The sequence below is a fragment of the Barbatula barbatula genome (genome assembly GCF_947034865.1).
Source record: "Barbatula barbatula genome assembly, chromosome: 14".
Lineage (NCBI taxonomy): Eukaryota > Metazoa > Chordata > Actinopteri > Cypriniformes > Nemacheilidae > Barbatula > Barbatula barbatula.
The window spans coordinates 21984993-22000810 of record NC_136777.1 but is presented as its reverse complement, the minus strand read 5'-3'; the positions used below and the strand labels follow the sequence as shown (position 1 = coordinate 22000810).

General features: G+C 40.5%; 1 protein-coding gene across 2 annotated transcripts in view; it reads left to right on the top strand.

The window, feature by feature from the left end:
• The window catches only part of lrmda (leucine rich melanocyte differentiation associated), a 236529-nt gene extending 221313 nt beyond the window's left edge, over window positions 1–15216 (top strand). The window contains exons 7-8 of one of the 2 annotated variants that reach the window (XR_013787580.1): window positions 12718–14694; window positions 14793–15216. Coding sequence is in view for 1 of the 2 variants with exons in the window: in XM_079473232.1 (XP_079329358.1) it covers window positions 12718–12797 (80 nt within the window). In the remaining variant the exon portion in view is untranslated. Of the gene's footprint in view, window positions 1–12717 lie in introns of both variants that reach the window. The other variant, XM_079473232.1, reaches the window with a different exon arrangement.
• Window positions 15217–15818: the final 602 nt, after the last annotated feature.

The window sequence follows — 15818 nt, the reverse complement described above, 5'->3', positions numbered from 1 at the left end:
GTTTTTGGCTGAAGTCAGTTTTCATGTCCTGCTCACAGATTAAAGGTCCAGTGTGTAAAGAGGATCTCTTGACTGAAGTGCAGTATAATGTACATAACTTTGTGTTCAGAGATGTATAAAGACCTCTTTTTACTATCTTAGAATGAGTTATTTCTATCTAAATACACCGCGGGTCCCCTTACATGGAATTCATCATGTGGTTTTTACAGTAGCCCTAAACTGACAAACTGCTCTACAGAGCATTTCGTAAATACGTTATCTCCTTTGGCAAAGAAGCGTACACATGAGACATCTTAGTTCTGTGTCAGCCACCGTAGTGCTACAAAAGAGATGGGTGGAGTGAGCCGTTAATTCATAACCTCACTGCTAGAGGCCGCTAAAGAGTACACACAGCACCTTTAACTGTGTTCCACTAAATATTATAACCAGAAAGTGTATAAATACTTATATTTGCCAGCAAATTTCTTTGTTTCTGTTATGATCGAATAACTATTTGTTTATTCATCTTTGCTGTAATCAAAATTTTACATCCATCTATTATTGTGTGCCCTAAGATGCGTTTTGTTCTAAAAGAGGGGCATGCCCGTTCACACCTGGTGCTTTGATTCATCTTTTTTGTCCTGTTTCGTCCGCTTGATTTCATAGAGGGGGGGGGCTAATGGTTGGGTAAATGTATTTGCTTGTTTAGATATTTCCATCGAATGGACGAAATAAAGGCACACGTTTTACAAATGACCGCGACGAGAGATGGCAGAAAGCATACAGTATGGAGAGCAGCATGTTTTTTTTTTGTGTAGGCACAGCAGCGCTAACGTTTATTTTCGTCTAGGACTAGTTTTAAACCCTGTCTGACGGACCGCTCATAAATGTTCGATTTTTGGGGGTTTTACTTCACTGACCCTTCACATACCCTTCAGTATCTGATGTGGTTTGTAGTGGTAAAGACCTTAAAGTGCTCGTGACATTCTTTTGGTGTTTTGTGTGGATAATTAATATTTAATGCGCACTGATTTAGACCCTCTGTAACTCATCCCGACCTCTAATGTCAACGCGATAAGAAGCAGTTTGATCATTCACCGATGATTAATTCACCGCCGCATTGTTATTGAATCATGTCACGTGAGCTCATTTAAAACTAGCAACCTTCCCATTAATGGCGCCATTACAGAAATCAGCCAACTTTTCACATTTTGCGAAGGTCCGAATGACTTATCAGCTTCTCTTTTTAATTAGAAAGCGATGGCTAATGACAACTACAGTCGGTCATCCTGCGAAAATGTACATCCTGTAATACTTTATTCTTATCAAATCATGCTTAACGCCCTTGACATAAATGGTTATTAAATCATAATGTCTGATCAGGTCATTTCAAGACAGGGCTGCCGTTCATTTGCGTATTGTACACCGAACTCCCACAGATTCACAGTCTAATGTGATCAGCGGCACCATACCGATACATATTTGTATGAATCAATCTTTCACAGTTGAAAAGCCAGAAGCCTCCCTGACACAAACAGCAGGGGGAATTCAGACTGTTAGCAGCCGTGTAAGTCCTCTTATGATAGACCATGAGTTGTTCCAAAGAGATTAAGGCTTTGTAAACTGCCGGAGCACCCAACCTCAAATGACTTTCCCCTTATCTCCGGAGACCAGAGCTACTGTGCGCCACGTGCGCGCTTGCTTTATGTGGAATAAATGTCATTGAAATTAATTTCATCCGGCTTGAATTAGGCTGCTACTATAATCTCTTTTTTCAGTCAAAATGTATGTCCTCCAGAATTCAATTTCCTCTTCAACTTCATAAGATGCAGTACAAAGAATGATAGGCTCTTATCAGGTGAGGGGTTTGAGGACTTCATTAATGAATACTGCCGCATTCAATTCATAATATTTGATTGTGGTAATCTCACAAGAGCCTTGTTCTTTCACAGCGCCGTGTCCTCTTAAAAGTAAAACTGCCATGCACACTCATTAAAACACCGTGATGGTCATTTCACAGGAAAATATTTCTGGGTAAAAATGGACACTATCGCTGGCTCTTGTTTTAAAAACAGGAAAGGCTCCTATCGCAGAAAGCTGAATGGGTCGAGGGGTGCAACAAGCAATATTAACAATATGTTTTGCTTGGTGTGGCAAATCAAGCTGGTATTGATCAGAGCTTGTGAGGCATGATGTAGAAGCTTTCTCTTGACAGGGCCCTGAATTTACCCCCTGGACCCACAGAGCAAAAATTTCAACCTTCACTCGGTGCCAGACCGCGTTCATGCTCAGCTATCGTGTTTACCTTTGTTGCTCTAGGTTGGACCGACTTGAGCGGTATATCAGAGCAAGAATCTGGTTTTGATATAAAATATATTGCCAATGAACTTTAGAGTCCAGGCCTCAGAACGCACATCATATCGAGTAAGAGTCAAATAGTTGAGTTATATGGAACTTCTGCCCTCTGACAGCAAAGCAAGCGAGACTCTTAAGGAAATGATAATGCACATATGTGTATAAAAGTGTTATTTAAACAAGGTTGTATTCTGTAATGGAGATGACGTTTCACTGGGCCTTCGACAGACTCACATCAGGCTCCACAAACACATTTAGGCAGAATGGAAATGTCCGTTCTACTGTGTCATTACAAACCTGAATCCATGTCTTTATTCTGTTAAACAAACAGGTAGAAATGAAGAGTTTGGTTCCAAAAAGAGATAACTCCATAAACAAACAAAACTTGCTTTTATTTTGTTATTCCCCACCATGCCATTTTTCAACCTTGCTGTTAGACCATAAACAATACCTGCAAAATGTTAAAGCTTACAATTCAGTGCCAAGCGAGATATCGTCTTCAACATAATTAGCTTTTCAAGGACTACAGAGATCGACTGGAATCAGACTACAGCCCTCTACTTCCCAGGTACATGATGTTCTCCAAAAGCTTTTAATAACCTCCGCCAAAAAAGGGGCAAGGCCTTCCTTAGAGAAGAGGAAGAGCCGAGGAAGAGTAGTGTTTGGTTATCAGAGATTGTAAACATTTGACTGAGCTACGAGCTACACTTTCTTTCACCTACAGCTGGAAGGTAATAAGAATTCAGCTTCGCACATTCTAAGATAACCAACGGTCGAAAACCAGCTTTCATGACTTTAACATCGGCTGTGAAAGCTGTTCTGTGTAATACACTGATATTGTGTGTGTGCGCGCCTACCTCTAAAACACTTCTTGCAAACGTCTCCTGGTCAATCTGCTTGTTTTATTATCCAACTTGGGTCCAATATAAAAAGGCAAAACTAACGCTTCCGTTATTAGTGTTAATATAACCAGTCCGACACCAATCGTTCTGGTTTCATTTCCCTTGCCATAGTAGGAAACAATTGTGATCCTAACAAACATGCACTAGCAGACCTCCATTACACTTCGATCGATCCACTTGTTTTTAAGTGATAAAGTGAAGCTGAAACCATTGTTACTGTTTATTGCTAAAAGCCAAACTTTATGAATACACGTGCAATGAGAGGGAGACCAACCAATCACAACAGCCTGAGAAGCGGAAGCTCGCTGATATGGTATGGGTGGGACATCTTCACACACACACACACACTCTAAGCGGGGAACTATTATGGCAGACCTGGCCAGCTTTACCAATCAGAGATTTTCGGACGGAGGTACTTTATATAGATCGGAAGAAATCCGGTCGTTTTGTTAGAATAGGGACAGCGGTGAACAATAGACTTGAATTCTCATGAGTTCTCTCATTTTGGAACCAAACTCTACATATTTTAAGAACGTAGGAGATCAAACGGATCGGGAGGACCATTGTAGTTTTTTTCCTACTTTTGTAGTCCATGGCCCCCCATAACCTCTATCTTTCTGTGTTCAGCATAACAATGAAATTTACACAAGTTTGGACCTGGAACACCTTCATAGGTGTTCATTTACCGAAAGTTAATGAATACCCATAGAATGTTTGTCAACCTGCCCCGTCATATAATTTGGGATATTACATATGGTTACATATACTGATATCTAGAGAAATGATGATGAAGCAATAGAACGTGGTTCAGCTCGTGAGAGGGATGTTTACAGCAATATTTCCATACTAAAAGGAATATACCGGTAGTGTTCTCACAAGCCACTGTCTTGAAGGAAGCATTAGTAGCACTTTTGCAATTATGCTGTTTTGGTCTTGGTAGCAATTTTAGCTGCTTTTTCTAACCTACGCCACCGGTCTTATTTGTATGCGGTGCAATTTCCAGACTGCATTCCCATGCCTGCGAAGGAGTGAAAAATGGCCTGCATTTTCTTGATAGCCCATGCGGATGTGGGGTATAAATGGCTAATGAATTACAGATGAACATTGACGCAAATTAATCTTCCTGATGTCCCTGGGTTATATGGCAACCATTTAAAAGTTTAATCAATACGCTAAAGTTGAAAACATGCAGGCGCTGCAGTTGTTTGGCCATAATAAACATCAGTAGGGAATGGGGAGGCCTGCCTGCAGTGCATGCATCATAATGACAGCTATTTATGTTTAATGGACTAAATATTTTTTATTGGAAGAGAACAAATGTCAGTTTAACGCTGTAAGTTATGAATATCCCTCGGTGGCTCCCGACAGATAAGTGACACGTAGGAAAGCGCATCGTTTTTTTTCTTGGACTTTCTTGTATTTTGGAACTTGTACATTTTAGCAGGGGCTCAAATATGAGTTTTGTTTTAAAGCTCTATCCCTTTTTGCTCGTTCTGCAAACAAATAATAAGCCTCGACTTAGCTTTTTGTACCTCAAACCTTCTGTGAATGATTCTCATTATTGTCATCTTCAGAGTATGAGCTCAGATTGATGCGTTGTCTCAAACTCCTCTCTTCTCAGCAGACTCAGATTATGTCTGATGAGAAACAGCAATGGCACACATCTGTGTCTGTGCCAGAATCGGTCAGTTGTTTGTGGTTCATCCCGGGCTCTGGGCTTTAAGCCGTTCCACTTTAGCTGCATATGGCTCCATTTGAAATGAAGCCCAGTAAGCCATCACAACCTTCGCTTTCCTTCTGATTGAATAAGTGACATTATCCAGGGCACTTATTTAATATCCTCTGTCATTCTCCCTTTTCTTTTCTCTGGACGGTAACCTTCACTCGCTGAGAGCGGAGATGGTGAACACAGCTGCTGTCTGACAGTGCGTGTGGATATTCATCTCACAGGATGCTCTTACTTACTGTCTGCGTCTTTGACCTCTAAGTGAAGAGAGTATTATGTGGAACATTGGTTTTAGGATGTCACTAAAACTTGTTTTTTCCAGATCAGCAGTGATTTCTTATGTTGGTATCAGACTTTGCCCTCCGCTCTATAAAACCACTAGAAACTGCCATTCATATTGAATGTATGTTTGTGTGAAACCATGATATGCAGTGCTGAAGACTGCAAAAGAATGCAGCTCGACGTGTTTAATATGATACAGCGTTAAGGATGTTTATATAGTGCATGTTTACATCTAAACAATTAGAAAGAAGAACAGTGGAATGCTAAAACGTGTGAACACATTTGTTTAGTGATCGCATAACGCATTACCTGTAGGTCAGTGATAGTTGAAGTAAGTGAAACTCCATCACAGGACGTTGATAAAGGGACAGGGACAGATATACTGGTGGTCATATAATAGCAGGAGCTGCTCAGTGCTGTAACTCGCCATCTCTCACAAGTCAGTCTGGCTTCCCTTCCTTCCCTTATTTCCGGCTTTTGAGATAATAGAGAAAGTTTAATTGCATTGTTGATTCTTTTTTTCCCACAACATTATTGCCCTGATTCATTGCATTGGTGATGAAAGCATGGTCTTTCCTTGACATATCGATGGCCCTTGAAAACAAAGAAGCTGATTGTATGCAGAACACTTCAGCATTAAACGCTCTTAAGGAGTCCTTTAGAGGAGCTCAAGAGATTCCGCTTAGTTTTTTAGTATTTAGTACTTTTATAATAATTTAAAGGTCAAGTGTATGAAATTTAGCGGCATATAGTGGTGAGGTTGTGAATTGAAACCACAGGCTCACTCCACCCCTCACTTTTGAAGCACTACCGTGGCTGACACAGAACTAAGATTCGCTTTGTATTTAAGAAACTCGTTCTGTAGAGCAGTTTGTCCGTTTAGGGCTACTGTAGAAACAACATGGCGAGTTCCATGTAAGGGGACCCGCGGTGTGTTTAGATAGAAATAACTCATTCTAAGATAATAACAACATAACGCTTCATTGTGTAAGGTCTTACTACACCTCTGAACACATAGTTATGTACGTTATATTATATTGCATTTCTGTCAATAGATCCTCCGAAAAATTAAACGTAGCACATGTAATCCTCATTTATACGTTTTACACCAAGACAGGAAGTGTTTACACCTCTAAAGCTGCTGTATTTAGTTGTTTATGTTAAAAATCCAAAAAATTTCAATTCAATGTGGCAGAGACAGATCTATAGATCGATTCAATTCTGTGCATTCACTTTTGTTTGTTTTTGCATCCTGAACAGCTCGAAAAACTGTTGTTGGTTTTCTACATTTTGCACAGAAATTGCACACTGCACCTTGAAAAGTTCTATAACCTTAAAATGTGAACCGTGCAGCTCATTTATATATATAAAATAATGGGTTGTAAATACTGGCACAACAATGCCAACTAGTACTTGTACAGTATGTAAAAACAGTTTAGAAAACAAATATACTACGTTCAACTGTTATCTTCATTTCTTTTCACATTGCACTTCCCGACACTTTTAAACGGTGTCCTGATAAATGCTGGCTATTATGATTTTAAGGATGTTTTGCCAGAGGAAGAAAAGCAAAGACGCAGCAGATTTCCAATACTTCAGACGCTCACCTCTCGGTCTGTGATAGCAGTTCACACTGGCTCTCTGGAGGCCTCTTGTTGTTTGTAATAGGCTGCGAGTGTGCTGCTTCTAACCCCAACACACACACATCCGTCTTTTCCCAAAACAACCAGGTGTATGACAGGACGAGAACAATGCTTTCAACCTTTCCCCTGCCAGAATATTCACCGTGGAAACATTTGCTTCCAGAAAACTTTTAATCTGTCACTTTAATGGCTGTACGTGTGGATGTGTGTGAGTGTCTGGAATAAAGAGGCAGCCAGGTCCTGACACAGTCTCTTTTTATATATTAGCTATCAGCTCATCAGCTATTCTCATGGGCTCCGAGAAGTCGCTCTGTTTTCACATAACAGGTTATGTAAGAAACGGCTGCTTCTGCATTTTACCTGTTTTCCTGCACTCCCGTGTAATAAACAGAACGTCCAGCTGCGTGCAAAATTTGCAGCGTGCTGGACTATATCAGGCATCACTGTAGCAGCCGGTTTACGCTAAACATGCTCTCCTGAGCCTGGCCGTCTCTTTGCCTCTGCCGTCCCACAGATCTTTGTTCAAAGAAGCAGGAGGAAGACGACATCTGCCTGGGCGCTCTGCTGGTTTATACACCAGATCATGTGAGAAGCATCAGTGGTCACCTGGCCCTGAACTGAGCTGCGCTTTATTAATGTGCTGTGCTCTGTCTGACAACATAAGCCACAGTCACATGAGAGATGCTCTGATAGGAACCTCAATGATCAAGGAAATATTAAGGATATTAGGAAATTTATTTTTAATAATGTTTTAATGGTCAAAATCAGGTCAAATAATAATTCAAATAATAAATATGATTATATCATTATTTTATACTTATTATTTGTGTTTTTAATAATCATCCTCTATAGGGCTGCACCTATACTATTTATTTATTTGTTTGTTTTATACTCATCCTGTATATGTTTACACATTAGAAGAACGTATATATAATTAAGTTGAATATCGTTTTTCTTTGCGTCTCCATTTGGCCCGGTACACAAACCTAGACCTTTTCATTAAAATATAAAAATAATCTTGTTCTATATTAAAAAATGCTTTTATTAAAATTTTATTAAATTACTTTTTTGTAATTTTTCTTTTACAAAGTTTCTTTCAACTTCTTTTGTTGTTGTTATTTTATTATATTTTTAGTATATATGCATACATATTGTTATTATTATTATTATTGTTGTTTTTATTATATAATAATAATAATAATTGTTTTAACATTGATTGTTGTTCTTGCAGTTGCTGGACGGTTACACAACCTTGACATTTCTGCCTCTACAAAAATATTCAAATGAATCTGCTTTCACAAAATAAAAAATGTTGACATCAGAGGTAAAAAGTGGTTATTTTATGCATTGCTCTATGTTTGAATCACATAAAAGAACCAGACAAAAAACTCCTGAGCATCAGGTTATTGACCCATATGAAGTGTCTGCTTTTGCTCTGTGATCTCTCTTTCACTTCTGCCGAGGGGGCTGAACTCCAGCAGGGGCGACTCTCTGAGGAAACACCTCCGCTGTGATGTTCAGGATGATAGCCCAGCGGTTGGTTTTCAGTCTTATGTCCTGTACGAGCTAAATCTCTGCTGAAACCAACGCTCTGATAACCAGAACGAGCAGAAAGGTTTCCAGCGGCAGATCCTCCATCCTCGGGGCACCTGCCACAGCTGGAGCACAAAAAACCCTCCAAACTCCTGCCCCCACCACACCCATCCACAGAACGCTGATCTGATGCGAGCAGACGTCTCTTCACACTTCACAGTTTGGATCACCTCAACTCACTGGGATGGCAGGGAAAATGAGCGTTGCTCGGCTACAAAAGTCCAAATTTAGATTGACTGATTTTGTCCCCGGGCCCGTGGGCTGACACAAGCGTCCCCGCCACTAACTCGCTGCGGAAGGAGAGCGCGGTACTGGAGTGACACGTTCAGGGAGCGCACTGGTTGCGGATCGCTCACAATGGGGGAAGGGGAGGAGCGGCTACTTTGAAGCGTGAGGATTGGGAAGGTGTCAGATTTGGTTAGAATCCAGACTGGTGTTAGAATATGCTTGGCACTAATATGGCACCAGTATCTCTCTCCTCATCTCTGTTCTCTGTCAGTACGTGCAATACCAGGGCCCGTCTCTCTCCGGCTCTGACACTGTCTTTTCGGATTATGTTAGCGATGTGCTCGGAGCCACGACGCCGCTTGCCCATCACTCAGGCGCTTTGTTTGAAGCATGCCCTTTTTTGTCATTAATGCACTTGATGTCTATTTAAAAACGCCGGCGAGAGCGGTATCTGTTTTCCTGTCAGGAGATCATTGACAGCATTAATGCCACTTGTCCTTGCCTCATTTACTAAAGCCCTGACACCTCTCTGCAGTCTGCCACATCCATCAGCTGCCTCAGTTTCTTTTTCTCTCTCTTACTGGCATGTCAGAACAATCCTGTCTTCAACACACCGGCTTGACTCTACACATCACCTATAGGCCTTGCAGTCAACTAGAATTTTCAGGAATGCCGAAGTAAGATGTAAACAATACTGAGTTGTGCTTCTGTTGTTAACACTTTCTTGTGTTGTAGCTGGAACATTTATCGCTTTAATTTGAGATCATTGACTCTAATGTACATTATATAATTCTGTCCATCGATACATCCATCCATCTATTTGTTTGATCTACACGTAATTCGTTTTGCGATCACTAAACTGTCTCTCTGTCTGTCTGTAATACACGCATTGCGTTATGCGATCACTAAACCCATCCATCTATCTGTCTGTCTGTCTGTCTGTTCGTCCGTCTGTATCCATCCGACTATCTATCCATCCGACTATCTATCCATCAGACTATCTATCCATCCGACTATCTATCCATCCGACTATCTATCCATCCGACTATATATCTATCTATCTGACTATCTATCCATCCGACTATCTATCTATCTATCTGACTATCTATCTATCCGACTATCTATCCATCCGACTATCTATCCATCCGACTATCTATCCATCAGACTATCTATCCATCCGACTATCTATCCATCCGACTATATATCTATCTATCTGACTATCTATCCATCCGACTATCTATCTATCTATCTGACTATCTATCTATCCGACTATCTATCTATCCGACTATCTATCCATCCGACTATCTATCTATCTATCTGACTATCTATCCATCCGACTATCTATCCATCCGACTATCTATCTATCCGACTATCTATCCATCCGACTATCTATCTATCCGACTATCTATCTATCCGACTATCTATCCATCCGACTATCTATCTATCCGACTATCTATCCATCCGACTATCTATCCATCCGACTATCTATCCATCCGACTATCTATCCATCCGACTATCTATCTATCTATCTATCTGACTATCTATCCATCCGACTATCTATCTATCCGACTATCTATCCATCCGACTATCTATCTATCCGACTATCTATCCATCGGACTATCTATCTATCCGACTATCTATCCATCCGACTATCTATCCATCCGACTATCTATCCATCCGACTATCTATCTATCCGACTATCTATCTATCTGACTATCTATCTATCTGACTATCTATCCATCCGACTATCTATCTATCCGACTATCTATCCATCCGACTATCTATCCATCCGACTATCTATCTATCCAACTATCTATCCATTTGACTATCTATCTATCTGACTATCTATCTATTTGACTACCGTGCCAAGCATATTCTAACACCAATCTGGATTCTTTTCTGTCTACACAATGGTAATACCATGGTATTCTTTGAATCGCCTATTAAATTTCACGTGACAATACTGTAGTATTTATATTAGTATTTATTCATTTATCATCTTTTTACCATCACAGTAACATTTCTGTGTTCCTTCTTCCTAATTGTACATGAGCACATATCTTGTGCATCACCCTATACCTAAAAAAACATTCCTGTCATAAATTTCCGATTTTCTTCAAATGGATGAATGGACTTATAAAAGATCAAACTGCTGCAAAAGAGTGCGCAGCATTCAGAACTAAACATGACTGGTGTCATGTTTAAAATGATACAGATCCACATGAGTGAATCATATAAAAAATAGACTCGAGTGACATCTGGGCCGCTCTTGCCCTGCAGGAGTGCTAATGTTGCTTCCAGGCTCTGTCATAATGTTTCTGTCACACACCTTCACAGTGGGCTTTGGACAGTGGCTGAATCACTGACACCGAAGCAAAAAGCAAACGGTCACATTATCAAACATAACTATTCAGCGGAGAGGTACGAACAACTTTCTATTGATAGTCATGCTTTCTCGCTCTCTCCTCGTCTCTGAAGAAAGCAGTTCCTTGGTTTGCTATTGTCTAGACGGTGCCCCGAGGCTAAATGTTGTCTTTCTGGTGTTCACAGACTTAAGACGGATACACTGTCTCCCCCGACACACCTTTCATGCCAGAAATATGAGTGAGAAATGACAGATTCTGGAGTCTGGATTGTGGATTTAGAGTGTGTATGTTACTGACAGGCTGTTTTTTGATGGATAAACAGCAACAGATTAACGGTATCTTATACACACGCATGAGTAAAGATTTGTAATGTGACTGCATGCCGGCTTGTTTCCAAAAAACCTGCCTGCTGTTTAAATTTAGGGTGAGCACCCGTCCCGCTTTGTGTTGTACCGCACAGCATTTGCAGCCCTCGTCCCGCACAGCGCATATCGAGAAAATGTCTCATCAGTCTATTCAGAAATGTCCCATCAGTCTATTGTTTTTTTGTTGTCACATTAAGAAACACGTTCTTTAACCCGAAACGCACATGAGACACTTGCTTGCGTCATTGTTTATTTAACAGCGCTGTGTCGAAAGCTGCAACCCCGGTGCACCCCAGTGTCCAAGGAGCTCATACAAACGTAACTGGATAAAAGTCAGGCTTTAAAAAATAATGTTTGAGAAGACCGCAGATTTCAGTCATCAAGAGGCTGGGGCGTCTGTCAGTACATCGGGATAGCGATCCGATCCATGTCAACTTGCCGAATGAAAAGTCACTAAAACATCGATAGCTTTGAAACTGTGTTTAGCTCATAGGTTGTGGAAGGCGTATTAAAATAAAAATGATCAGGAAATAATTAAATATATTATTGAACAATAATACATTTTAAAAGAGAAACTCTTTTTCATTATTCGTTTATTTTATAATCCTGTTGTTTTCTCTTTTTTGAGAAGATCTTCCAAGTGTACAGCATGATAACTCCGCCTCTGATATGTGCTCAAAATTTGAAGAGACAGTGAGCCTTAAATTGAAATTGTTCTATGTTAAATAACATTTTATCTGTCTTTATTGTGTTATAGTTGGAATGGACTAAATAACAAATGATGTTTTTAAGCTAAAAATGATATAAACAAGTTTTCATTCCGTTATTATATCACAGTTACACGCTACCTTTCAATGGTGTCCCACACAAACGGATTACCTGTCCCACATTTGCGTGGGGACATTTAGATCATCGGCTGTTTTTCACATATGCCGCTTGAACGGTGTGCTTTCATTTCAGCATCCATATGAACAGGTTGCATTTCCGTTTTAGATGCTTAAGGTTTATTAAAATTGTCTCTTGTTTAATGCTACATACTTTTCCTCACGCAGAATGATGATATTGCCTTCCCAAACACAAAAACAAGATATTAAGCATCCTTAAATATTTTGAAACTCCATGTCATTCTGTACATTTTGGACGTAGACTTAGAAATGTGCTTTATAATTCGCAGCTCACAGCACCCCGTAGTTTCACAGCTGACTTCACATCAGGTCAGCGTGACATTGACGGTGTAGTTAAATGTCATTTTGACATGCTCTTCTCTCTCACTTTCAGGGGTTTTCACCAAGTGCAGTTATGTCTACTACGGCAAGCACTCGGAGGGCAATCGATTCATTCGCAATGACCAGCTCTGACTGACAGACAGGTCAACGGACAGACACGCAAAGGGGCTTTACAAAGATATCCTCCACATATTATTATAAATATACATGTTGCCACACGCATTTTAAGCAGCCAAACACAGCCCTCTAGTGCCGTCTACTGAGTGCGCCTTCAATGCCACCTCTCAACCCTCTCGCTCCGGCTGAGCCCTGCCATCCAGATTGACATGATTGCCTTTAAGCAGCCCCGCCATGCAGCGGTGACAGACACGCACGCGGCCAAGTGCTCGTCCTGACAGCCGCGACTCCATGATGGATTGCCTGGTCCGACTGCCGCTCTCCACAGGTCAGAGGTCCCACCTGAGGCTGCGGGCTGCCCACACAGAAGCCCAAGATGAGCCTGTCTCAAAGTCAAAGAGAAAGTTGAAGAGAAAGATGAGTTTTACACTTCATCTGTTATTAAAGCTTATTGCATGATGCGATAATCGTGCTTGTCATGTCACTGTAGGCGAAATGTCAGTTTACGTCATTGTAGGTTTTTCCCTAATTAACACGTTGTGAAGTATTTAAAAGCTTCCAAAACAATTTGAAAGTGAATCAACACCAGACAATATTAATCCATGAAAGGTAAAATATATTTTATTTACGTTTATGAACAAAATCCTTCCACATTGAATCTGTGGGTTTTGTATATGTTTTCAGCATGATTGTTTCTCAAAACTAGAGCTCCTGAGGCTCTTCAGGTTCTGTGGCATGTGTATGTTTGTGTGTATGTGAGGTGCATGTGCGTGTCCGTGTGTGAGGTTTGCGTGTTGCGGGGGCAGTTGTTGTGGTGCAGGAGCCTGGAGGAGCTGTGAAAGGAGGTAATGAGCTTTGCTTTATTTCATTCTTTCTTCGGAGGAACAGAGCAAAGAAAGACAGCAACTCTGCCAGTGAAATAAAGAAGGAGGGTGTGTGTGTGTGTGTGTGTGTGTGTGTGTGTGGAGGAAACAACTTGCCTCATTCTTTTTGATTGTTTCCTCATGTGATTTTTGACCAATTCACGTTAATGACGTGTCTTTCTGTTTACACGTTTTGGAAACTAACAGTGGCCAGCAATAGAGTTTACTAACAAATGACAACAAAATGGCAGACATTTGAGAGATGAAGTAAATTAGCTCTAGTAAGAATGATGTTTTGTGTTTGGCCAATTTGGTTTTCTACCTGTTGTGTTGTTTATTTTAAATATCACATTCCAGATTTTCCATTTTTGCTCGGAAGCTTATATATTTACAAAACTAGCCACAAATCCCCAACAAATTACAGTAGAAGACATAAACACTACTGTAGAACTGCACCCTGTTTGGAGATGTGTGCAATTGACCATATGCACAGAAGGTTCTTAAAGGGATGGTTCCCCCCAAAAATTAAATGTTAGACCTCATTCACCAATGACTCCCATAGTGTTTACTTTCCCTACTATGCCAGTGAATGGGGAATGAGATTTGTTTGGTTACAGACATTCTTCCAAATATCTTCCTTTGTGTTAAGCAGAACAAAGAAATTGAGGTTGGGAGCAATCTGAGGGCGAGTAAATGATGATAGGGTTTTCATTTTTGGGTGAACTATCACTTTGAGAACTTCCGCAATAATATAAACCAGCTGGAAAACGTCACTCATTGGTGTTGGGATATCTTCAATTTTTTTAGGTAGCTTTAACAGCATCAGTATTGTAATACTGTACTTAGTTTATAATCTTGCCATAGTAAATAGTAATGCCTTAACAATTAGGTTGTTTAAAGGCGGGGTGTCCGATTTTTCTTAGCTGTTGTTGATGTTCAAATCAACAAAGCAGACACACCCCTACCCCATCTTTTGCTTTCTTCCGCCCTCGGCTCGAGTCATGTCTGCCCTGTGCACCTTACTGCTGATTGGCTACAAGGTTGTTATGGTACTCGGCCCGAATTTGTCTAAAAAATCGGAAATCGAACACCCGCCTTTAAACAAAAAAACAAGATGAAGTGGTGTTTACATTTCAGCGACATGAAGGGACAACTCTTCATTCAATCATCCCTTTTCACACGTTTGAAGGCATTTAATGTGCAGTGACATCATAGAGCTGTCACCGGAAATGCCTTAGCTGGCTCATCGAAAACCAGGAAGTAGCTGTGCATATGGTCAATTCAGTATAAAATGATTGTTCATCGTCATCGTAAAATAAACAGGAATATTTATCGTGGAATAGTTCGTCACACCAAAGGACCATTAATGTGAATTGCAGTAAAATGAAAAGCTGATCAAATCTAAAATATTTTTTGCATATTACTACTCATGTCTGTAATGAAAATATGTTATGAATAATGCATTATGTACTGCAATTCTTGTATATTCACTGTGTATCATGAAACATTACTTTAGACGACTTTTGGAAATGTCTTAAAGAAACAATAAATAAAATGATTTGAGTACATTGAAAGTCTGAGTCATTATTGTTCTTTAAACAAGCAATGGCAAGCTAGGTCATTTTTATTCTTCTTAACCGACTGAGATTTACAGTTGTTGGATATTTCGTGTTTTTTTTGCTCTTGTAAACATTCATTATTAATGGCATCATTTTGCCTGGCATCATCTTGCTTAATTGCCGTGTGTTAAACGGTCTCCCAAGTATGCCAGACAAATTAGCCCAGCGAACGCGAGTTGAAGTTTTGGATGTGAAGGAAAGCATGCGCACCCGGAGCACAGCGATGTGAAGCACACGCTCACAGGAAAAGGTCACAGATAGCCCCGAGAAATGATTTCATGTGCACCGGCCGTGCGGGTCACAGGTTGTGCCTTACGCCCACATCGGTCCAAGTGTGTGTTACTGCGTGCATCCTTCACACGGTGTGCTTGAGACAGGAATATTTGTGTGTTTTCTGTGTGTGCGTGTCTTCGCCCCTATGCTGGTGCGTCGTTCCTTCCGTACTGCAGAAAAGTATGGTCACTAGTGCGGGCGTTTCTAAATGACAAGGTTTATTTGTCGGTGTTGTGATATGTTCAGAGAAAACTGGCACTGACAGCTAGTGGAGGCAGCGA